Source organism: Macrobrachium rosenbergii, chromosome 46, assembly GCF_040412425.1.
Source record: "Macrobrachium rosenbergii isolate ZJJX-2024 chromosome 46, ASM4041242v1, whole genome shotgun sequence".
NCBI lineage: Eukaryota > Metazoa > Arthropoda > Malacostraca > Decapoda > Palaemonidae > Macrobrachium > Macrobrachium rosenbergii.
Window position 1 is genome coordinate 13,704,066 of NC_089786.1, and position 19,528 is coordinate 13,723,593.

Here is a 19,528-nt window from a genome sequence, read left to right on the forward strand (position 1 = left end):
CTACTCTTTTATATAACAAACAATCGAGTACAGTTTTACCTCATTTTATTTTCATTTTCATCCGCTACATTTTCAACCATTTTTGTGTGAATATATGAACGTACTGTATATATCACGATGTTTTCTCGAATTTATGAAACTAAATTCTCACGTTTCTGTGAATATTTGAAAAAATTTCGTAGATGGCTTTGCAATTTTCTTAAACAGAATCCTACTACGTTCCTGTGAATATATGAAAGGAAATTCATTCCGATTACGTGAATATATAACAAAATTCAATGACATTTTTCATAAAAACTTGAATAAAACATAAATATTTGTTCCGAGTACACGAGAGGAAATCAAAGGCAGTTTTTTTGGTTAAAATATATATATATATATATATATATATATATATATATATATATATATATATATATATATATATATATATATATATATATATATATATTAGACAGATAGATGCAATAACGCTATTTGTCCAGAATATAAGAATAAAAGCGAAATATCTCTTTCAGAGGATGCAAATACCCACGGCTTCTTTCAGAACATACAAAATAAAAATCCACGTCCATTTTGTAAACATAAGAAAAAATCCACAACATTTTTGGAGAAAATATGAAAGAAATCCCACGAAGTTTCGGAAGACAAACGGCAAGAAAGTCCACTGCCTTTTGGTAAACGTGAAAGAAACGTCCATGTTGCATTTCTTCATATTTAGAATAAAATCTCGTGAAAGAAAAATTTAAAGAGTGAGTGAACGTATAAAATAAAATTCTGCTCCATGTACATGTATGTATGTATATATATAATATTACATATATGTGTGGGTATATACATACATACGTACATAATACAAACATACAGTACATACATATATATATATATATATATATAAATATCTATATATATATATATATATATATATATATATATATATATATATATATATATATATATACTGTATATATATATGTACACATATACTGTATATCCTATAGAAAATATTTACATGGAACATAGAAGATACATATAACTTTATATCTTTAGAAAACTTATATATAATACAAATTACATGGGTTATTATCTTTTGGCTTACCTGGTCCAGCCAGACATTCGTTGTAAGAACTTGATTTTTCTCATCCTGAAAGGATAAATAAAAGAAATGATTAGTCATATTTTGAATATATATATATATATATATATATATATATATATATATATATATATATACAAACATATACATATATATATAATGAGTGTGTGTTTATATGTGATTATAATCACTTTAACACGTGATTCGTTCATCACATAATTTATTTACTACAGATGAAAAAATAAGAGACGCGGTGTAGGTCCTGACCGGTTTCGACTTTATTTCCAAGACACTGACGAAGACTTGGAAAAAAAAGTCGAAACCGACCTACACCAAGTCTCTTATTTTTTCACCTGTGTTAATGTCATATATATATATATATATATTATATATATATATATATATATATATATATATATATATATATATATATATATATATATATATATATATATATATATATAAATACATATATACTATATATATGTATGTATGTATGTATACGTAATCTACTGGTCACATCCACCAAACAAAACAAAGATAATTGAAAATGCACATTCCATATGTATACGAAATTAACTATGTAGAAAATATATTAATCATCCATTTGGCCTGTGATATAGAAATGACAGATACATTGAACTGCCGTGCTCTTTTTGGTAAATAGGTAAAAAGTGCTGGCATTATATTATACTCGTCTACACAAAAATAAAGAAAAAGTGCAATTCTGTACTGCTTCTTAATGATGCAATGAAATTAATGGGTTAGGGTATGTACTTTCTCAACCAAGTATCTCTCATTGCGTCAAGAATAAAAATAATGATTTCTTAATAATAATTATAAAATATTTATATGAGTATATTTTATTTACTAAAATATTCATGTATATAATGAATACGGATGAAATGATGCAAGAAACCAAGAAACTGGCATTAATAATAATAATATCACTATTTATATATTCATCACGTTCCATATTTTCGTGATTCAGTTATACACATTAATATATATATATATATATATATATATATATATATATATATATATATATATATATATATATATATATACTGTATATATATATATATATATATATATATATATATATATATATATATATATATATATATATATATACCTTCCATGAATATACATTAGATATTGTAAGTACCAAGCATTTATAATAATAATAATAATAATAATAATAATAATAATAATAATAATAATAATAATAATAATAATAATAAAAAGCAAAAATACCAAAAAAAAAAAAAAATAGCAATGAAAAGAAATCTGGTGCTTCAGAGTACAGGAACAGTTTACGATCCGGGCATGAGTTATTCTTGAATGCTAATGGGCCTTTTATAGCTAATTCTTAACATATCCCGCGAGCAAATCCAGCCAAGAAGGTCGCGCGTCAAGCTGGCATCAAGCCAGACACTGCATAAAAAAAAAAAAAATAAAATAAAAGAGAATGTTGCAATTTTTGACATGGAGACCGGCACATGTTCGCCATTTTCATCCCCTTAAATTTCGTCGTTTGTTTTCGTGTTGTCCTTTTGGTTTAATGAGTGACGTTTAAAATGTGAACTGGAGGAGAGTACGATAGTTTCCTCCTCCGGTATGAAATTAGAAATTTCCCCTCCGACCGTTTATTTGAGTCACGTCATTTTTCCCCATAGCTTCTGTCTGTCAAATCGGACGATTATGAATTCTCACACTATTTCTCTGTTAGCTTATGTGTATATATATACAGTGCATATACATATATATATATATATATTATATATATATATATACATGTATATATGTATTATATAATTTATATATGTGTATAATAATAATTGTGTCACCCATCCTCCCTAACCTGACGAATATCTGCTGTACTGTAACACACACACACACACCCATATATATATATATATATATATATATATATATATATATATATATATATATATATATATATATATATATATATATATATATATATGTTTCTGTTAGTTACAGTTAGTACGTGACAGGAAATGTTTTGCGGCATTCAGCACATTCCAGCGCATAGGTGAATGGTTGATGGTCTGCTGAGCTCAGCATGGAGTGCCCGAACGAAAGTCACCTTTAGATACAGCTGTATCAGTGACATGTGGCTGGAATGCCTCGTCAGTGTTTTGTCTCGAATGTTCTAGAAGCTCTGCCCGGTTAGAACCCTGAATATGGGTGTCGTGGAGGTGTTCGTAAGTTTGTTGGCGATGAAAAGTGGCTTTTAGTGTAATTGTTGAGAGCTTATGTGAAAAGCCATACTCTCGTTTTGGTGGAGCCGAAGGGTGAGGACTCTGGGACAGGTTCCTTGCTGGAAGGGTGAGTGTTAAAGATAAACAGTAAGTTCACATTTTGTCATCATTTCTTTTGACATTTATTTTTATGTCGAGTAATGGGGTTAATGTGAACTGAGTTGGTGTTAATACTAATGAGAGATGATTTCTCTCTACAGATAGCCATGCAAAGTTGTGCACATGCACCTGCATGGGTAGACAGGTGTAGACACACCTGCAAATGGACATGGCCACTTAAGTGAACTGGTGACAAAGAGACATATAATTAGAATGGGGACCGAATAGTGATTGGGGGTTGAGATGGGAAGAATCCCGCGTATAGTTCTTGTGACTGATAACATGTTTGGGAAGATATTCATTTACCTTTTTCTTTCCATTTTATTGTTATGTTTATTTACCACTTTTAACCTGTTTCATGTTAAGTTTGCAGAATAAACTATTTCTGTAAACCAGGTTTGATTTATACATATCAATGTAGGGTTAGTATGAGAGAGAGAGAGAGAGAGAGAGAGAGAGAGAGAGAGAGAGAGAGAGAGAGAGAGAGAGAGGAGAGGATTACCGCTCGCCCATATCTACCAACATTTTCGGGTAAGCCTGTAATTTTGGGTTACACACACACACACACATATATATATATATATATATATATATACATATATATATATTATTTTTAGAGTAAATATATAACCATATACATATGTATATATGCACACATATTTATATATATACTATATATACATAACATAAATTGACACTCTCCAGAAGCTGACTTTGGTGGAAGACCATGAACTTTTTTTCTATTTTTTTTTTTTATTTAATCTTTCCGAAATTCCTTTTTCTTTCAATCCGAAAAGCCAGAGCATTCTGAGTGACAGCCACTTTGATTCGGCCACTAGTTTTAATACTGTAAAACCCGATGGTCATTTCTTTTTAAAAAGTTGATCGTAAAGTATTACCTAGCCTTGCATTCATCAAAAATAAAACGTCTATGAATAACTGGTTAAAATGCCTGGAAGTAAATAGAATAGCAAGTTCTCTTCAAAATAGATTACTCCGTTGGTACGGTGCCCGGTAATAAAGTCACAGGGAAAAAAGTCACAATTTTGGCTAGGAAAAAAGTCACATTAATTCATGGTGGCCGGTAATAAAGTCACAGGGAAAAAAGTCACAATTTTGCCTAGGAAAAAAGTCACAGGAAAAAAGTCACATTAATTTATGGTGGCCGATAATAAAGTCACAGGGGAAAAAAGTCAAAATTTTGGCTAGGAAAAAAGTCACATTAATTTATGGTGGCCGGTAATAAAGTCACAGGAGAAAAATGCACAATATTTCTTGGCGGCCACTATCTTTATGATATTTACAGTCTTTTGTTTATATTTTACGGACATCCCCAACGGGTTTGTACTAAACACGCCGCAAAGGTGGATACATACCCGGTTAAAACCCTTGGGGGTCACTATCTAGGGAAGATTAGTGACTTTTCTTCCTGTGACTTTTTCCTGCGGCTTTTTTTCTGTGACTTTTTTCCTGTGACTTTTTTTCCTGTGATATTTTTACCTGGATTCGTTGGTAGAGACAGCTCCCTTCTGTTCGACTCGATTCATCCCAACAGAAAGACTGCAGTGAAGAGCTACATTTGTGTCTTTATCTGAGCACGGAAGCAAATACAGAAGACAGGTATTTTCACTTCTTTTTTTTTTTAACTATAAGTCATTGCTTGATTAAACCCCAACGTTCTCCCAGTAAATAAATAATGTGAATTGTGTGTCTATACGTTTAATAAGCGTGCGTGCCAATACATGTGGATGCATATATGTAAACAGTTACAATATATATATATATATATATATATATATATATATATATATATATATATATATATATATATATATATATATATATATATATATAAAAATCACAGCTAAAAAATCACAGATGCACGTGGCTTCAGTGTATAAGTGAATCCCGCAGGAAAATGACAGGCAGAAGTTGAGTACCAAGCGCTTTCACGTTTATTAACTCACCGTCTGGTCACAAATGAGATAGATGAAAAGAAGGTTACAAAGTAAACAAAAAGAACAAGAATACCAGATGGTCAGTTGTCAAAGGGTAATAAACAGAGAGATAATCCAGGATAATTTATGTTGAAAAGCTTTAAAATTCTAGGAATCTGTAAAAGCCTTTCATCATACGGTAATTTGAGAATATTATGCTTGCTGAATTCAAGTTTGTTATCAGTTAAATAAAATGTTTTCCTGGCTCTTTGCCATGCTACATCTACAAAGGTCCTTGGGTATTTAAGTTCATTGATGCTGAGATCAAAACTATTTATGATATTGCTTGGAAACTCAAATACCTAAGGACCTTGTAGGTGAAGCATGGAAAAGAGCCAGGAAAACATTTTATTTAACTAATAACAAACTTGAATTCAGCAAGCATAATATTCTCAAATTACCGTATGATGAAAGGTTTTTACAAATTCCTAAAATTTTAAAGCTTTTAAACATAAATGTTGTTTTCAGTCATTTTAACGTTAAGAGTTTAGTAATAAAAAATTCTAAAGATGTTTCTGGCTGCATCTATGAAATTCCTTGCAAAAAGTGTGATAAAATATATTATGGACAAACTGGAAAATCACTTTCACAACGAATCAAACAACACCAATATTCTGTGAGAACTGGCCAAATATCGAATGCATTATTCGTATATATGAGAGATTTAGGTCATCCTTTTAACTGGAGTGAAGCACGATCTTTAATCCCGTGCAATGACACAGTTAAAAGGAATATCATTGAATCTTGTTTTATCAAGTCAAATAATGAGTGTTCTAAATCTAAGTCTTGGTTTGTTTAAACTTGATGCCCTCATAATTAAAAAAATTGTTGATAAATATAAGCAAAATTAGTATTCAGTTTTATACATGTTTCTGCAATTTGAGTGGGTAAGATTCCCTTGTGGTTAAGTATAATATGATTTTAGTTTGCGACCGCGTGATCCCGGATTTCCCTGGGTTACCTTTTTGTTTATTACCCCTTGGCAATTAACCATCTTGTATTCAATTTTCTTGTAGTTTGGTCTATTGTTTTAGTTTGTGACTCCACTGCTAGATCCCGGATTATCCTGGATTACCTTTCTGTTTATTACCCTTTGACAATTGACCATCTGGTATTGTTGTTCTTTTTGTTTACTTTGTAACCTTCTTTTCATCTGTGTCTCATCTGTGCCCAGACGGTGCGGTAATAAACGTGAAAGCACTTGGTACTGAACTTGCCTGTCATTTTCTGTCATTTTCTTATATATAATTATGCTGTATATATCATAATTATGTGTATACATATTTAATTATCTATCTATCTATCTATCTATCTATCTGCAATATCTATCTATCTATCTATCTCTCTATATATATATATAGTCTTTCCAAAGAGATTACTGGTGTGGAACTCACCATATCGAAGATCTGCGTGAGCGTTATGCTCAGCTTGATGACGATGGGGTGGGACGCGTTCCGTACCGGTCTGACATCCCTGTCGTAGCCCCGCATTAACGAGTCCAAGAGGCGCTTCTCGTCATTGTCCTCCAGTTTGATTTCGTGAGGGCGGAAGGTCGACGACGAGTAGCCGCCCGTCATGCTGCCGTAGCCTTCCGACGCGATGCCGTGGCTGTCGGTACCTGTGGGAGGAGGATACAAGGAGATACAAGTTAATAATATGTAGAGTATATAATTAATTCATGATTCAAAATAAAAAAATGATTAGGTTCAAAAGACATTAAATTATTTTTTAAATGAAATTAAAGCATCATACTTATTATTTTTTAAATTATTAAATTATAATTATTATTATTATTATTATTTATTATTATTATTATTATTATTATTATTATTATTATTATTATTATTAGCTTCTCTACAACACAGAACCAACAGGTGAAAAAAAGAATAGTAAGATATATAAATTACAAATAAACAAATAGGAAACGAAAAATTATTCTAAATATTCGTTAGATAGGTGTCAAAGACTAATATGAACTGATGTGTTTGCACTTAGTATTAATTAGTCATAAGGTTAGACCAGATAATAAAACCGTGCCTTTAATAAATATATGAAAAAGAAAGTATGGAAATAATTTCCATACAATTTCGTAGTTCTAAAATTAGTTTTAATTTGGAAGTTAATGACAGAACGGCAAATACATTATTCCACGAGAGCAATATTGATCGCTACAGCGACAACAGGACAGAACAGAACCCGTTACCCGGGTGACTTAGTGGAGGTTCTTAATCTAGATTCTAGAAGCACAAGGAATAGAGAGAAGTAACGAGGAGCAGTAGAAGAGAAATTGGAGGGTGAGACCTCCCTGCTAATTCAATTCTCTACCGCTGAAGATCTTCCGTGCTTTTATAGATCTTTATTCGTATTTTCATGTCAAAAGGCAAATCGCAGCTGAGAGATATTTTTTATTATTAACTTTTTACGTCATTTGAGAATTTTAGAACTGTAAAAACATAATGGAAAATATTATCATTTTCACTAGTGAATAAAAAAATGTAGAAAGTAAATTCATCCATTTAATAAATTTTCAAGATGAAGTTGCAATACTAATTTTTCATTACTATTTTCTCTAGAGATTTATTAGCAAAATGCGGATGCAATACTGCTTTTTACTGATTATTTTCTCTAGAAATTTATTAGAATCTGTTTTAACTCCAATAAATAACGAAATAGTATTTCTGTTATTTAAACCGAATCCTTGCACCGTGTTATTTTCCCTGTGCTTACGAAGACCTACCGAAATAATTGCAAGATTTAATCAAATCCTAGGAAGCTTAATTCTTAATACCCCTGTGGTTCCTGCTGTTGACTTGAGCCGAAATGTTTTTGAAATACTTGGAAAACATTACTTGATTTAATTTCTGGTATTTGCACTTTAGGACCAACTTTATTCACCGGAGATTTTACTTTTCCTTCCTATTATTTATTCATTCTGGTGACAGTATGCTCTCTCTCTCTCTCTCTCTCTCTCTCTCTCTCATACACTCTCAAACATATAGTAATATATATATATATATATATATATATATATATATATATATATATATATATATATATATATATATATATATATATATACATACACACGTATATGTATATGTATGTGTATATATATATATATATATATATATATATATATATATATATATATATATATAAAATATGTGTTGTATACAGTATATAGAAAGAGGTTACTAAACCACTGGCGTTGCCATCACAAACGACCTTGGGAGGGCATATTCATCCACCCTTGCTCTGAGGTCTTTATTGTTAGTATAAATTTTCCATTTGCCTAACCACGAAAAATGAGCCTTTTCCGGAAAAATGTGCATTTTTCCCTTACCATCTTAATATGAGATCTAAAAATTCTTAAATGGTCAATTACTCTTTATTTCTAAATAACCTTACCATACGTTTTGTGAAAATAGCCTTTTTTTATTATTTTCATTCTCCATTAATGATACCGCTTCAGCTGTAATTCTGAGATGCATATAAACGGCAAACACGAACATAATTATCATCATTCTTACAAATAAAAAGGAATTACTGGCAACTAGTACACGAAGTTTCCATGTATTTCCACCGTAAGATTTTAACCCTTGATGGCCTCGAACGTATATATCCGATATTCATGGATTCCTCCTAAACCCAAATCTGCAATATTGATTAATGGTGCTGAAACAATGGCTTTGCCAATATTGACGAAGCAGTTAACAACGGAAGCGATGGAAAACGTGCTACAGGCTTGGGTACAAGAACGGAACATGTGACAAAATGGCAGGCAGTTTCCGAAAGGAAAAGGGCGAGATGGTCCCGCAGGAAGTACAAAATTCGGGTACAGTTTATTGACAGGGTCATTAAGTCTTGCAGGAATGCTGGTGTCATTAGGGGTTCACTTTCTTAAGGAAGACCTTTAGGTTTGTGATATAAATTTCATCAATGACTGTGAGGAGAAACCATCTTTAATTTTGAAGATTTGATCGCTCTCACTTTCTTGGCCGCAGAAGACATCAGATTCATTTGCGGGCGGAGTCCTCTTAAGGGATTTCTGAATCTCGAACAGTAACCTACGATAAACAAGTAAAAAATGCACCGAAGTTTCTTCGGTGAAATCGAGTTTTCTTTACAGCGTATAACGCTGTAAGAAACTTTCAGCCACGGTCCACGAAACTTAGCCGGGGCCCATGAAATTCAGCCACGGTCCGGTGGTGGCCTCAGCCACGGCCCATAAAACTCTTAGCTGCGGCCCATGAAACTCAGCCACGGTCCGGTGGTGGCCTGTGTTGTTGGTACCTATAGTGGTACCAGAAGTACGATTATGGCTAACTTTAACAACTACCTTGATAACTGGAGGGTGGGTGATCAACATACCAATTTGCAGCCCTCTAGCCTCAGTAGTTTTTAGGATCTGAGGGCGGACGGACAGACAAAGTCGGCACAACAGAAAACTAAAACTGGGTCTTTTCGCACTTACATGAGGAACAAGGTATTTAAAGTTTTCAATATCAATTTAAACGACTCAAAAGTGAATCACTTGAAGTCAAGCAAACGGTGATACGCAGACGCGACAGAAGTCAACGAATGAAAATATCCTTAGCTTTGCAAAACTATCCATTCTCGAGGGAGATACTGCAGGGTGTGCAGAAGTAAACAGAAGCAACTAGCTCATGTTATAAGCACTGTTCCTAACACCTGCGCCAGGAATCCACCCTCACCATCTGCCGTCCGAAACCCTAAACAAAAATTGTCTCTTATCACTATACCTTCTAAAACCAATCATTTACCTACAAAGTTTAATCACTATCTCAACCCCTTCCCCCGCTCCCCCACCCCCCACACAAAAGTCTCTTCTTCCGAATGATTTATTACTACTATATCTTCTAAAATCTGTTATTCATCGGCAATCACAATGTACACCTTTCGTAAAATTCCCGTAAAAATTCATACATATCGTTCTGCGCACTGCTGCTTACAACAAAAGTTACATCATTTCCCAGGATCTACTCAACATTTTGCCTGCCACCACGCCAACCTTTGGGAAAAGTTAGTAAAAAAAAATGACAGAGCATTTTACAACAGTACAGACGGAAAGAAACCAAACAGGCAAATAAACACAAACAACAAGAGACAAAAACTTAATCTCTTGCCTGAGGTGTTTACAATAGTGCCTACAGTTTTTCTGTACAAAAAATTTATAGATATTCCTTGAAGACATAAAACAATAGAAGGTAGGGAAAAATGGACCCCAAAAGGCTGCTAGAGAATCGATTGTTGTTACGTAACTTTACTCTCCCTATATATATCTCTTTCTCTCTAACTCATCCTTGCCTCCAATATACAATACCCTCACGTACACAGACGATTATTTTTCCCCATTTTCGTTTCAGAAGCAGATGAAAGCCGGAACTAAAGATGACCTCCGGAAGCTCCCCGTTCCAACAATGTATATTGGAACGGTCGACACCATGAATATTTCCAACCTTTTTTGTAGCTGCGGGATTGGGGCCCTGAAACACCTGGGCTGCTTCCTACCTGAGGAAGATGCTAATGCTACTGGATTCCAGATAAAACGAGGGGTCCTTTTGCTTACTGCTCTCTCTCTCTCTCTCTCTCTCTCTCTCTCTCTCTCTCTCTCTCTCTCTCTATATATATATATCTCTCTCTATATATATATATATATATATATATATATATATATATATATATATATATATATATATATATATATAATTTGCATGTATATTCGTTATCAAGCTAGAGGAGGAATATAAAAATCAAGAACTGTCTTAGAATTTGTCGCGTGAGTATACTGTATACAGTATATATATACATATATATGTATATATATGTGTTAAGTTAAGTATACCTTAGTTTTACCAGACCACTGAGCTGATTAACAGCTCTCCTAGGGCTGGCCCGAAGGATTAGACTTATTTTACGTGGCTAAGAACCAATTGGTTACTTAGCAACGGGACCTACAGCTTATTGTGGAATCCGAACCACATTATAGCAAGAAATGAATTTCTCTCACCAGAAATAAATTCCTCTAACTCTTCATCAGCCGGCCGCGGGAATTGAACTCCGGCCCATCGAATGACAGTCTGTATATATATATATATATATATATATATATATATATATAAAATATATATATATATATATATATATATATATATATAGTTTACATATAAAAGATTGACGCAAAAAAAAAAAAAAATTATAATTTTATGTAGACATCGATAGTTTTCATATGAAAAGATTGAAGCGACAAAATTATAATTTTACTGTTAACATTGCAAAACACGTAAAAAATACGGTCGTTATTAACTGTCAAATTGCTTTTATATATATATATATATATATATATATATATATATATATATATATATATTTCATTGAGTTCTATGGCTTTTTGATTGTTGATCAACTTATTGGTTTGATAATATTTTCTCAATCTTCTACGTTCTTCCAAATTCAGTTGATGGACAAAAAAAAAACGAAGATTAACTCTGTTCCATTTACTAGAAACACAACACCACAGCTGCTCCGTCACTCGTCGTGACCTCTTCAGAGTGTATAATCTGTCGATTTTTGTCCACCAACTGAATTTGGAAGAACGTAGAAGATCCAGAAAATATTGTCAAACCAATAAGAAGTTGATCAACAATCAAAAAGCCATAGAATTCAATGAAATCTGTATATATGTATGTATGTATGTGTGTGTGTTTATGTATGTGTATATATATATATATATATATATATATATATATATATATATATATATATATATATATATATATATATATATATATATATATATATATATATAAATACGTAAAAAGCAATTTGACAGTTAATAACAACCGTACTTTTTCGCTATTTTGCGAAGATGTCTAATAGTAAAATTATAATTTTGTTATTTACTACAATCTTTTTCATATGAAAACTATCGACACCTATAAAGGATATTCGTTTATCATAACGTGTTAAAATCTATAAAATGCGTTCTGAAACAATCCTTTTATATTTAAGAAACTTCATGGTAGTGATATAAGAATCGTGATCTCCACCAGGCCAGTTTTTTTTTTTTTTTAATTACTCGGCGTGGACCAGTGACACTCAGACTGCATGATTCAGCAACTGGTTCTATTCCTTCCCCGCAGACTTCATTACATATTCAGGGTTTAAAGCTTAGGACTATCCCGCTTTACTTTCCATTCCGATCATGAAATGTGCAAATCTCATTACCCGCCATATGGAGATTCTTCTTCTCGTTCTGCTTGTGTATTCGTCTGTCTATTCGTTAGCATAACGGCACTAAATGGTATGTGCGGAGTTTACGGCTGTACAGCAAAGGCAGTGCTTGTGATATTTTTACTTAGTCGGTGCCGGAAGTTGATTTATTTTTCACGCTGTGGCAATGCTGTGGCCGAGTCGAGCTGTTTTCGCTTCCGACCAATTTTTTCCTACTGAAATCAAGTCTGGGTGTGTGTGTGTGTGTGTGTGTATATATATATATATATATATATATATATATATATATATATATATATATATATATATATACTTATCATACATAATTATATATATATATATATATATATATATATATATATATATATATATATATATATATATATATATATATATATACGTGTGTGTGTGTGCACGCGCGTGCGTATATATATATATATATATATACACACACACATATATATATACGCGCGTATTTATATATATATATATATGTATGTATATATATATATATATATAAAGTGCATGGTGTGCATATGTATATGTATACTTTTGTATGTGTATGTATATATATATATATATATATATATATATATATATATGTATGTATGTATTCAGTAAGGTATTAGATTCCTTAAATACATTTTGACTTCGTAAAACTTACTAATCAGTAATTATTGAGACTGTTAACAGGCAATTAATTTCACTAATTTTTCCTTGTTTACACAGACATTCATTTTCCTGAAAGCTTACTGGGGACATTTGTGTTATTTGGTTTGGATACATAGGATTGATACGCATTGCGTAAATAAATAATAATAATAATTTGAATAATAAAATGTAATATCAAAATACTGAACCCAACATTAAATATGAAACACGACAAAAACGCTTTACTACGCAAGACGCCATGAGATACCCTTTAAGGCAAGAAAGATTTAATAAGTTAAGATTCAGATATACTGGAATATGAAGAAGGAAGTTTTTATTTATAAAAATTCAAAGTATGAAGCAAAGTATATATAAAACAAATAAAGCCTTTGATTTTTCTGCACAATAAAAATTGATAATCATCTTAAATGTTCGTAGCAATATCGTGGAAAAGTAATCAACAGACCTTTCTGTTTCAATTTTTTGTCTGTCTATATAAAGAAATTAGTAGGTCAAACGATACAGAAGTACCCTAATGACATTTAAGGAACTCAGAGCATAACACACAGGGGATGTGAGCTTAATTCACGTTTTCTTCCAAGGATAAAATCTAAGTTCAGAGGTGCGTATAAAATTGAAGCCCTTTTGACAGGTACACAGTATATTAACAGTAATATATAGTGCCGTAAACAGAAAACCAATCATTCTTGTAAACCTTCAGGAGTAAAATATCGCTCTTAACCCGAGGTCAGTTAAGCCTAGGAATTAGATTCATCGAAAGGTCAAAGGTCGTTCAGGAAATATTAATGCCGTAGTTGAGGAGGAGGACTTCAGCTACTACTGATCGATGTGGTATCTGGGAAAGATAAAAAGGGAAGACAAACTGTGATGAAATTAATCTGACTAAAAAATACCTCGAAAGTTTTTGAAAAACGACACTTCCTTAAGTTCACGAAGAGTGAACAAGAAGATGATGATGGAAAATAGAACTTCTGTCAGTTCGACGATGAGCGCGCGCGCGCGCACACACATAAACATATACACACACAAACACACAAACATGCGCACAAAAATTTAGCTTCACTGTATTAAATTCCAAACTGATACAAAAATATAAATTAATTTAAATTAATTTAAAAATGTAAAACAAGTTTGTCAATATAACTTGCAGCTTTTTTTACGGATTAAGAGAACAAACTTTATGTGATATGATAAGCAAAGCTCTGTAACAATACAAAGTCTTTCAAACGGCAAGAACTAAAGCCGAAGTTTTTCAGACCTATACTGAGGTTCATATAAGTAAAGCTTTATGTTTTATCTACCAGTATCGTTATTCACCTGCTATTTTCGCCTCTTCGTTAATGTAGGCGTGTTCCTCATGAATGTACCCTTAATAATAATAATAATAATAATAATAATAATAATAATAATAATAATAATAATAATAATAATAATAACGAGGAAAAAACAATAATTTGACAAAATAATGAATTATCAGATAGTTTCTGGATTACCCCAATGCATGTTTCATTGTTATTGATGCATCACAGAATACCAAGCATTTAGTGTTTTCTGGTTTCACATCAGTAAAAGTTATCATTAATCATTTTGCATTAAGCATTAGACAGCCATTTGGGTTAAGAATTTCTCTGCCTATCAAGTAAAAATCCCAAATCGACCATCAGTCTTTTTGTCATCTATTTTGAGAATAATTTTAAGCGTTCGTCAGACATTTTGTAAATACCACAGGGCGCTATTTTGTTAGTCTCACAAAGTATTTTCCATTTTGTAAACGATATGGTCAGCAGCCATCTTGCAAATGCCACAAATCGTTCTCAGACCATTTTGTTAATACCACTAATCTTTCGCCAGTCATTTTTTTAATTGATACCAATCATTCCTCAATCATTTTGTAAATACCACGAAACATTCACTAGCCATTTGTAAATACCACGAAGCATCCATCAGGTTTCCGTAAATAACGTAACCGTTCAATAGCCATTTTGCAAATATCACACCTCACTCATCAGCCATCTTTCAAATACCAGAAAGAGCCATGTCCATTTTTCAAAACACCAAAATGTGTTTGGCGTATGTTTTATTGACATCACGAGCGTTCATCAAACATTTTCTACACATCACACAGTGTGTCAGGCATTTGGAAAATACCAAAGAACTTTTTGTTTCTTTATCCATTTTGCAAACGGGAGAAAGAGTTCGTTAGCCACTTTTTAATACTACTAGCCAGGTTTTGAAAAAGCTACAGCCGGGGCTGCGCTCTGTGAATCGTCTTGCTCAGAAACCAGTATTTGCCAGATACTTTGTTGTTGCTGTTGTTTTTATGAAGCTGGCTTTATGCCAGCACGGGCTCTTGCTCACAAAGCAGCCTCGTAAAGTAAGATAAGCAAGACTGCTTTATCAGCTGTGTAATGAAAGCCTATGAAATCCTTTGCAAACCTTTGATCGCGGGCTGGAAACTAGCAAAGGCTCCCGCTCAGAGGTCAGCAGCCTCTGATGGGTCCTGAATTTCCTCACTGGTTGTCACGGGAGACGTAATTGTACTTATGAAGGATATTTGGCTCATCGTTGGTTGTCACATGGTAACGTAATTGAGCCTTTGAGGTTTGTGCCTTTGCTTTCATCTTCCAGTCCCAAAAATCAGTGAGGTAAGAACGGAAGGTCCTCGGATTTAAGAGGGATGTCTCAGGATAAGAAGGGAAGTTCCTCGGATTTACCAGGGATATCGCAGGATACCGCAGGTATACCGGAATGATATTTCAAATTCAACATAAAAAGACACGAGAATCAGAAAACAGCTAAATTCTTTCAAATGATTTACGTCATCAGTCTCGTAAATCTGTTTTTTCACTCTCTCTAGAGGTGCATTCATAAGAAGACACATTTTGTACGAAATATTTGCATTAAATTTGGAGGCAGTGTTAGATATGTTTCCTCCATGCAAAACCTCTTCTTTACAATCTTGTTTTAAACTTCCGTTATTAATTAATTTGAAACCATTTCGAAATGTTAAAGGTTTGAACCCGAAAAATTTTTTCTTTTCTAGCATGAATCGTCTTCAGCTCAAAGCTAGGAAAACACATATCGTTATCACTGAGAGAAAAGGAAATGAAATATGCAATAACAATCCTGACTGAGCGTCAACACTTTTAAAACTAGCTAAACCTAGAAAATAAATCTAACATCAGATGATTGGAAAGCCTAAAAAAAAAAAAAAAAAAAAAAAAACGGAAATCTATTTCATACACACACACATATACATACATACATACATACATACATACATATATATATAATGTATGTGTGTATACACAAATGTGTGTATATATATATATATATATATATATATATATATATATACATATACATACATACATATACACACACACAAACACATTCGCCTCACTTGCGAGGCCCTGGGTTCGATTCCCGAGCAAGTTGAAACAACTGAAGTAAGTGTGTGTGTGTGTGAGCGCGCACGCTTGCGAGCAAACTGTTGTGAATTCCTATAACCTTCTTTCTTGCTATCCGTACCGCCGGGTTCCAAAGAAAAATGTAAGCGGAACTGCACCATCAATGATTTTTAAAATGCAAATGTTAACTATGCCAGCCTCAAAGAAAACAGCAAAAGGGCGGGGGAAGAAAATGACGGACTTGAAGGGAGAAAGTTCAAAATTGCATGGAAAAAAGAACCAGGGAATAAATCCGCAGTTGTTCAACTTCCTTGCTAACTTTGCTTTCAAATCTGATAAGTCTCTCTGATCTTTTACACCCCGATAGGTTCTTCTTTGTCTCCAGGGTCCATCATCTCTATCTTCATCTTCATCAGATATCTGTTCAAAGATAGTAACATCCAAATCATTCTTTCAATATTCCCGGATTTCTGTTCCGCAATATCAATTCTAAAATCTCAACTGTTTCCGGTATTTTCTCTTGCTATGTTTGTAGTTTGTTTATCTTGAGGACATATACTTAAATATAAAATCGCCTTTTCTCTCTTTCTCTGTTTCAGATTATGTTTGGCTTCTTCTTTCGCGAATCTTTACTCTTTTTATATTTCCACCCAGTGGTCTAATAATCCTTCTCTACCCGCAAGCACTTCGACATAAATTACCCAACTGTTGTATCATTATTTTCCAACAAAAATATTACAATTAAGCTTGTATGAATTATTATTGCGAATTTCATAACTCTATATACTCGTCCCAAATTTCTTGGTTTTCATTTCTTTTTATTTCCTACAGGGAAATAAAAACGAAAAACATTTCAATGCAAAATGTCTTTTCTTAAGAGTACAACAAACTTTGCAAGAAACACTAAAAATATATCTTTTACATACTGGGGAAAAAGAGCCAGAAAAATAAATGACTAAACTTCCCCAAAGCTACAAAAAAAAAAAAAAAAAAAAAAAGAAATTGTAAACAAGTTAGTTAAGGACGCAGAAAAAAAATCAAGGATGTTTTCGAAAAGAGATAAAGAACTGGGTAGAAAAATCGTCTCGGAAATTGTCGTCAAGATTTTTATTCATCGCAGATAAAAAGTTGTTGCGAGTAGGAACTGATTCAACGGAGAAAAGGAAGGTTAACATTTCAAAAATAACTATTGGGTAACAAGAAGAAGAAGAAGAAGAAGAAGAAGAAAGAAGAAGAGAAGAAGAAGAAGAAGAAGAGGAGGAGGAGGAGGAGGAGGAGGAGTTGCTGATGATGATGATGATGATGATAAAAATATGGTAGAGTTGACCTCAGAAATACAGCCAAAAATTCGACAATCTTTTGTTATTATGTCCTTCATTTCCAAGACTGGTGTATTAAATTCAGCGTAAGTCTATGAAGACAATACTTCTAAAGTGGAAAGGTCTTACAAGATTTGAAACGGCGAAAAATTCATAGTGGCTGTCAGCAAGGGACTGATTTGAAAAGCGATAGCTGTTTGTGTGTGTGTGTGTGTGTGTGTGTGTGTGTGTGTGTGTGTGTGTGTGTGTGTGATAGGACTTTAACTTCTCATATAAATTTTTCTCTTTTTTTATTCGTCTTAAAAAACTCAGTCCTCTTTTGAGTCACATGAAGAATAATCTCTTTTTCAGAGTACACGTGGGTAGCTACTTGCTTAAATACTAACCTCACATCCCACTTTTTTTTTTTTTTTTTTTACTATGGACCATTCAAATATGCATTTTTAATACATTGATTAAACGAATGCTGCAAATAAAAAAATTAATTAATTAACACTATTTAACTTTAGAGACTGAAAAATACGTTCTAGTAAATCCATCTATGTAAAGTATTATCTTGCTAGTGATTGTGCTGTAAAAAACTGCAAAATATTACAATATTAACTTCGTAGTGTCTTACTGTTTTAAAACACTGCAGTAGTACAAATTTATTATTTTAAAGCGGTAATATGTTTTACTATATATTTTTGAGCATTTAAATGTGACACAGTATGAAAATAAATAAGAATGCTAACTGAGCTATATAAAAGCCTGGTTTGTAAAATAAAATCCTATGGCATTTTCCGCGTAGTGTTTTACACACAATTTTATCTAATTTTACTAGGTATTTATTTCTTACCATCCCAGACTATAATCTGCAAATGATAATATTTTCCACTTTCCATACACTACCCACGACAGCCAAACTTGCACAGAACCATTCTAGCTAACGCACATGTACAGTAAATGTGGAAGCTGTAATCTGGGAAGCACTGGCCTTGTGTATGACTGACTCTCTGTCAGAACACACACACACACACACACACACACACACACACACAAGACACAAAACACAATACAAATTAACACGCAGGAATCTCGACTTACTGTAGCAACAAGAAACCTTCCAAAACCACGCACGTGTACACACATATATTGGTGTTTTCCTTCGACACAAATGAGGTACGTAAACAAGACGAAGCGATGCTTGTTTTCCTAAGGTATTTGGGAACAGACTTTGTAAAAAATACAAACGCATGAATATTTTCCAGGGACATATTGTAATAAAGAACTATGATAAACAAAGCACCCTGAAAATTTTCCAGATTTAATGAATACTTAAAAAAACCGCAATTAATGTTTTAATGTCTTCCCGGTACATTTTGACATTGAAGAATGTAATTAAAAAACA

At 32.7% G+C, this 19,528-nt stretch overlaps 1 protein-coding gene across 1 annotated transcript in view; it reads right to left on the reverse strand.

Annotated features, from left to right (window-relative positions):
• The window catches only part of LOC136830225 (neuronal acetylcholine receptor subunit alpha-10-like), a 355,326-nt gene that overhangs the window by 60,450 nt on the left and 275,348 nt on the right, over positions 1 to 19,528 (reverse strand). Inside the window, exons 2-3 of the mRNA XM_067089524.1 lie at positions 6,878 to 7,101; positions 1,100 to 1,144 (exon numbers count right to left, since the gene is read on the reverse strand). Of these exons, the coding sequence (XP_066945625.1) occupies positions 1,100 to 1,144; positions 6,878 to 7,101 (269 nt within the window). The remainder of the gene's footprint in view (positions 1 to 1,099; positions 1,145 to 6,877; positions 7,102 to 19,528) is intronic.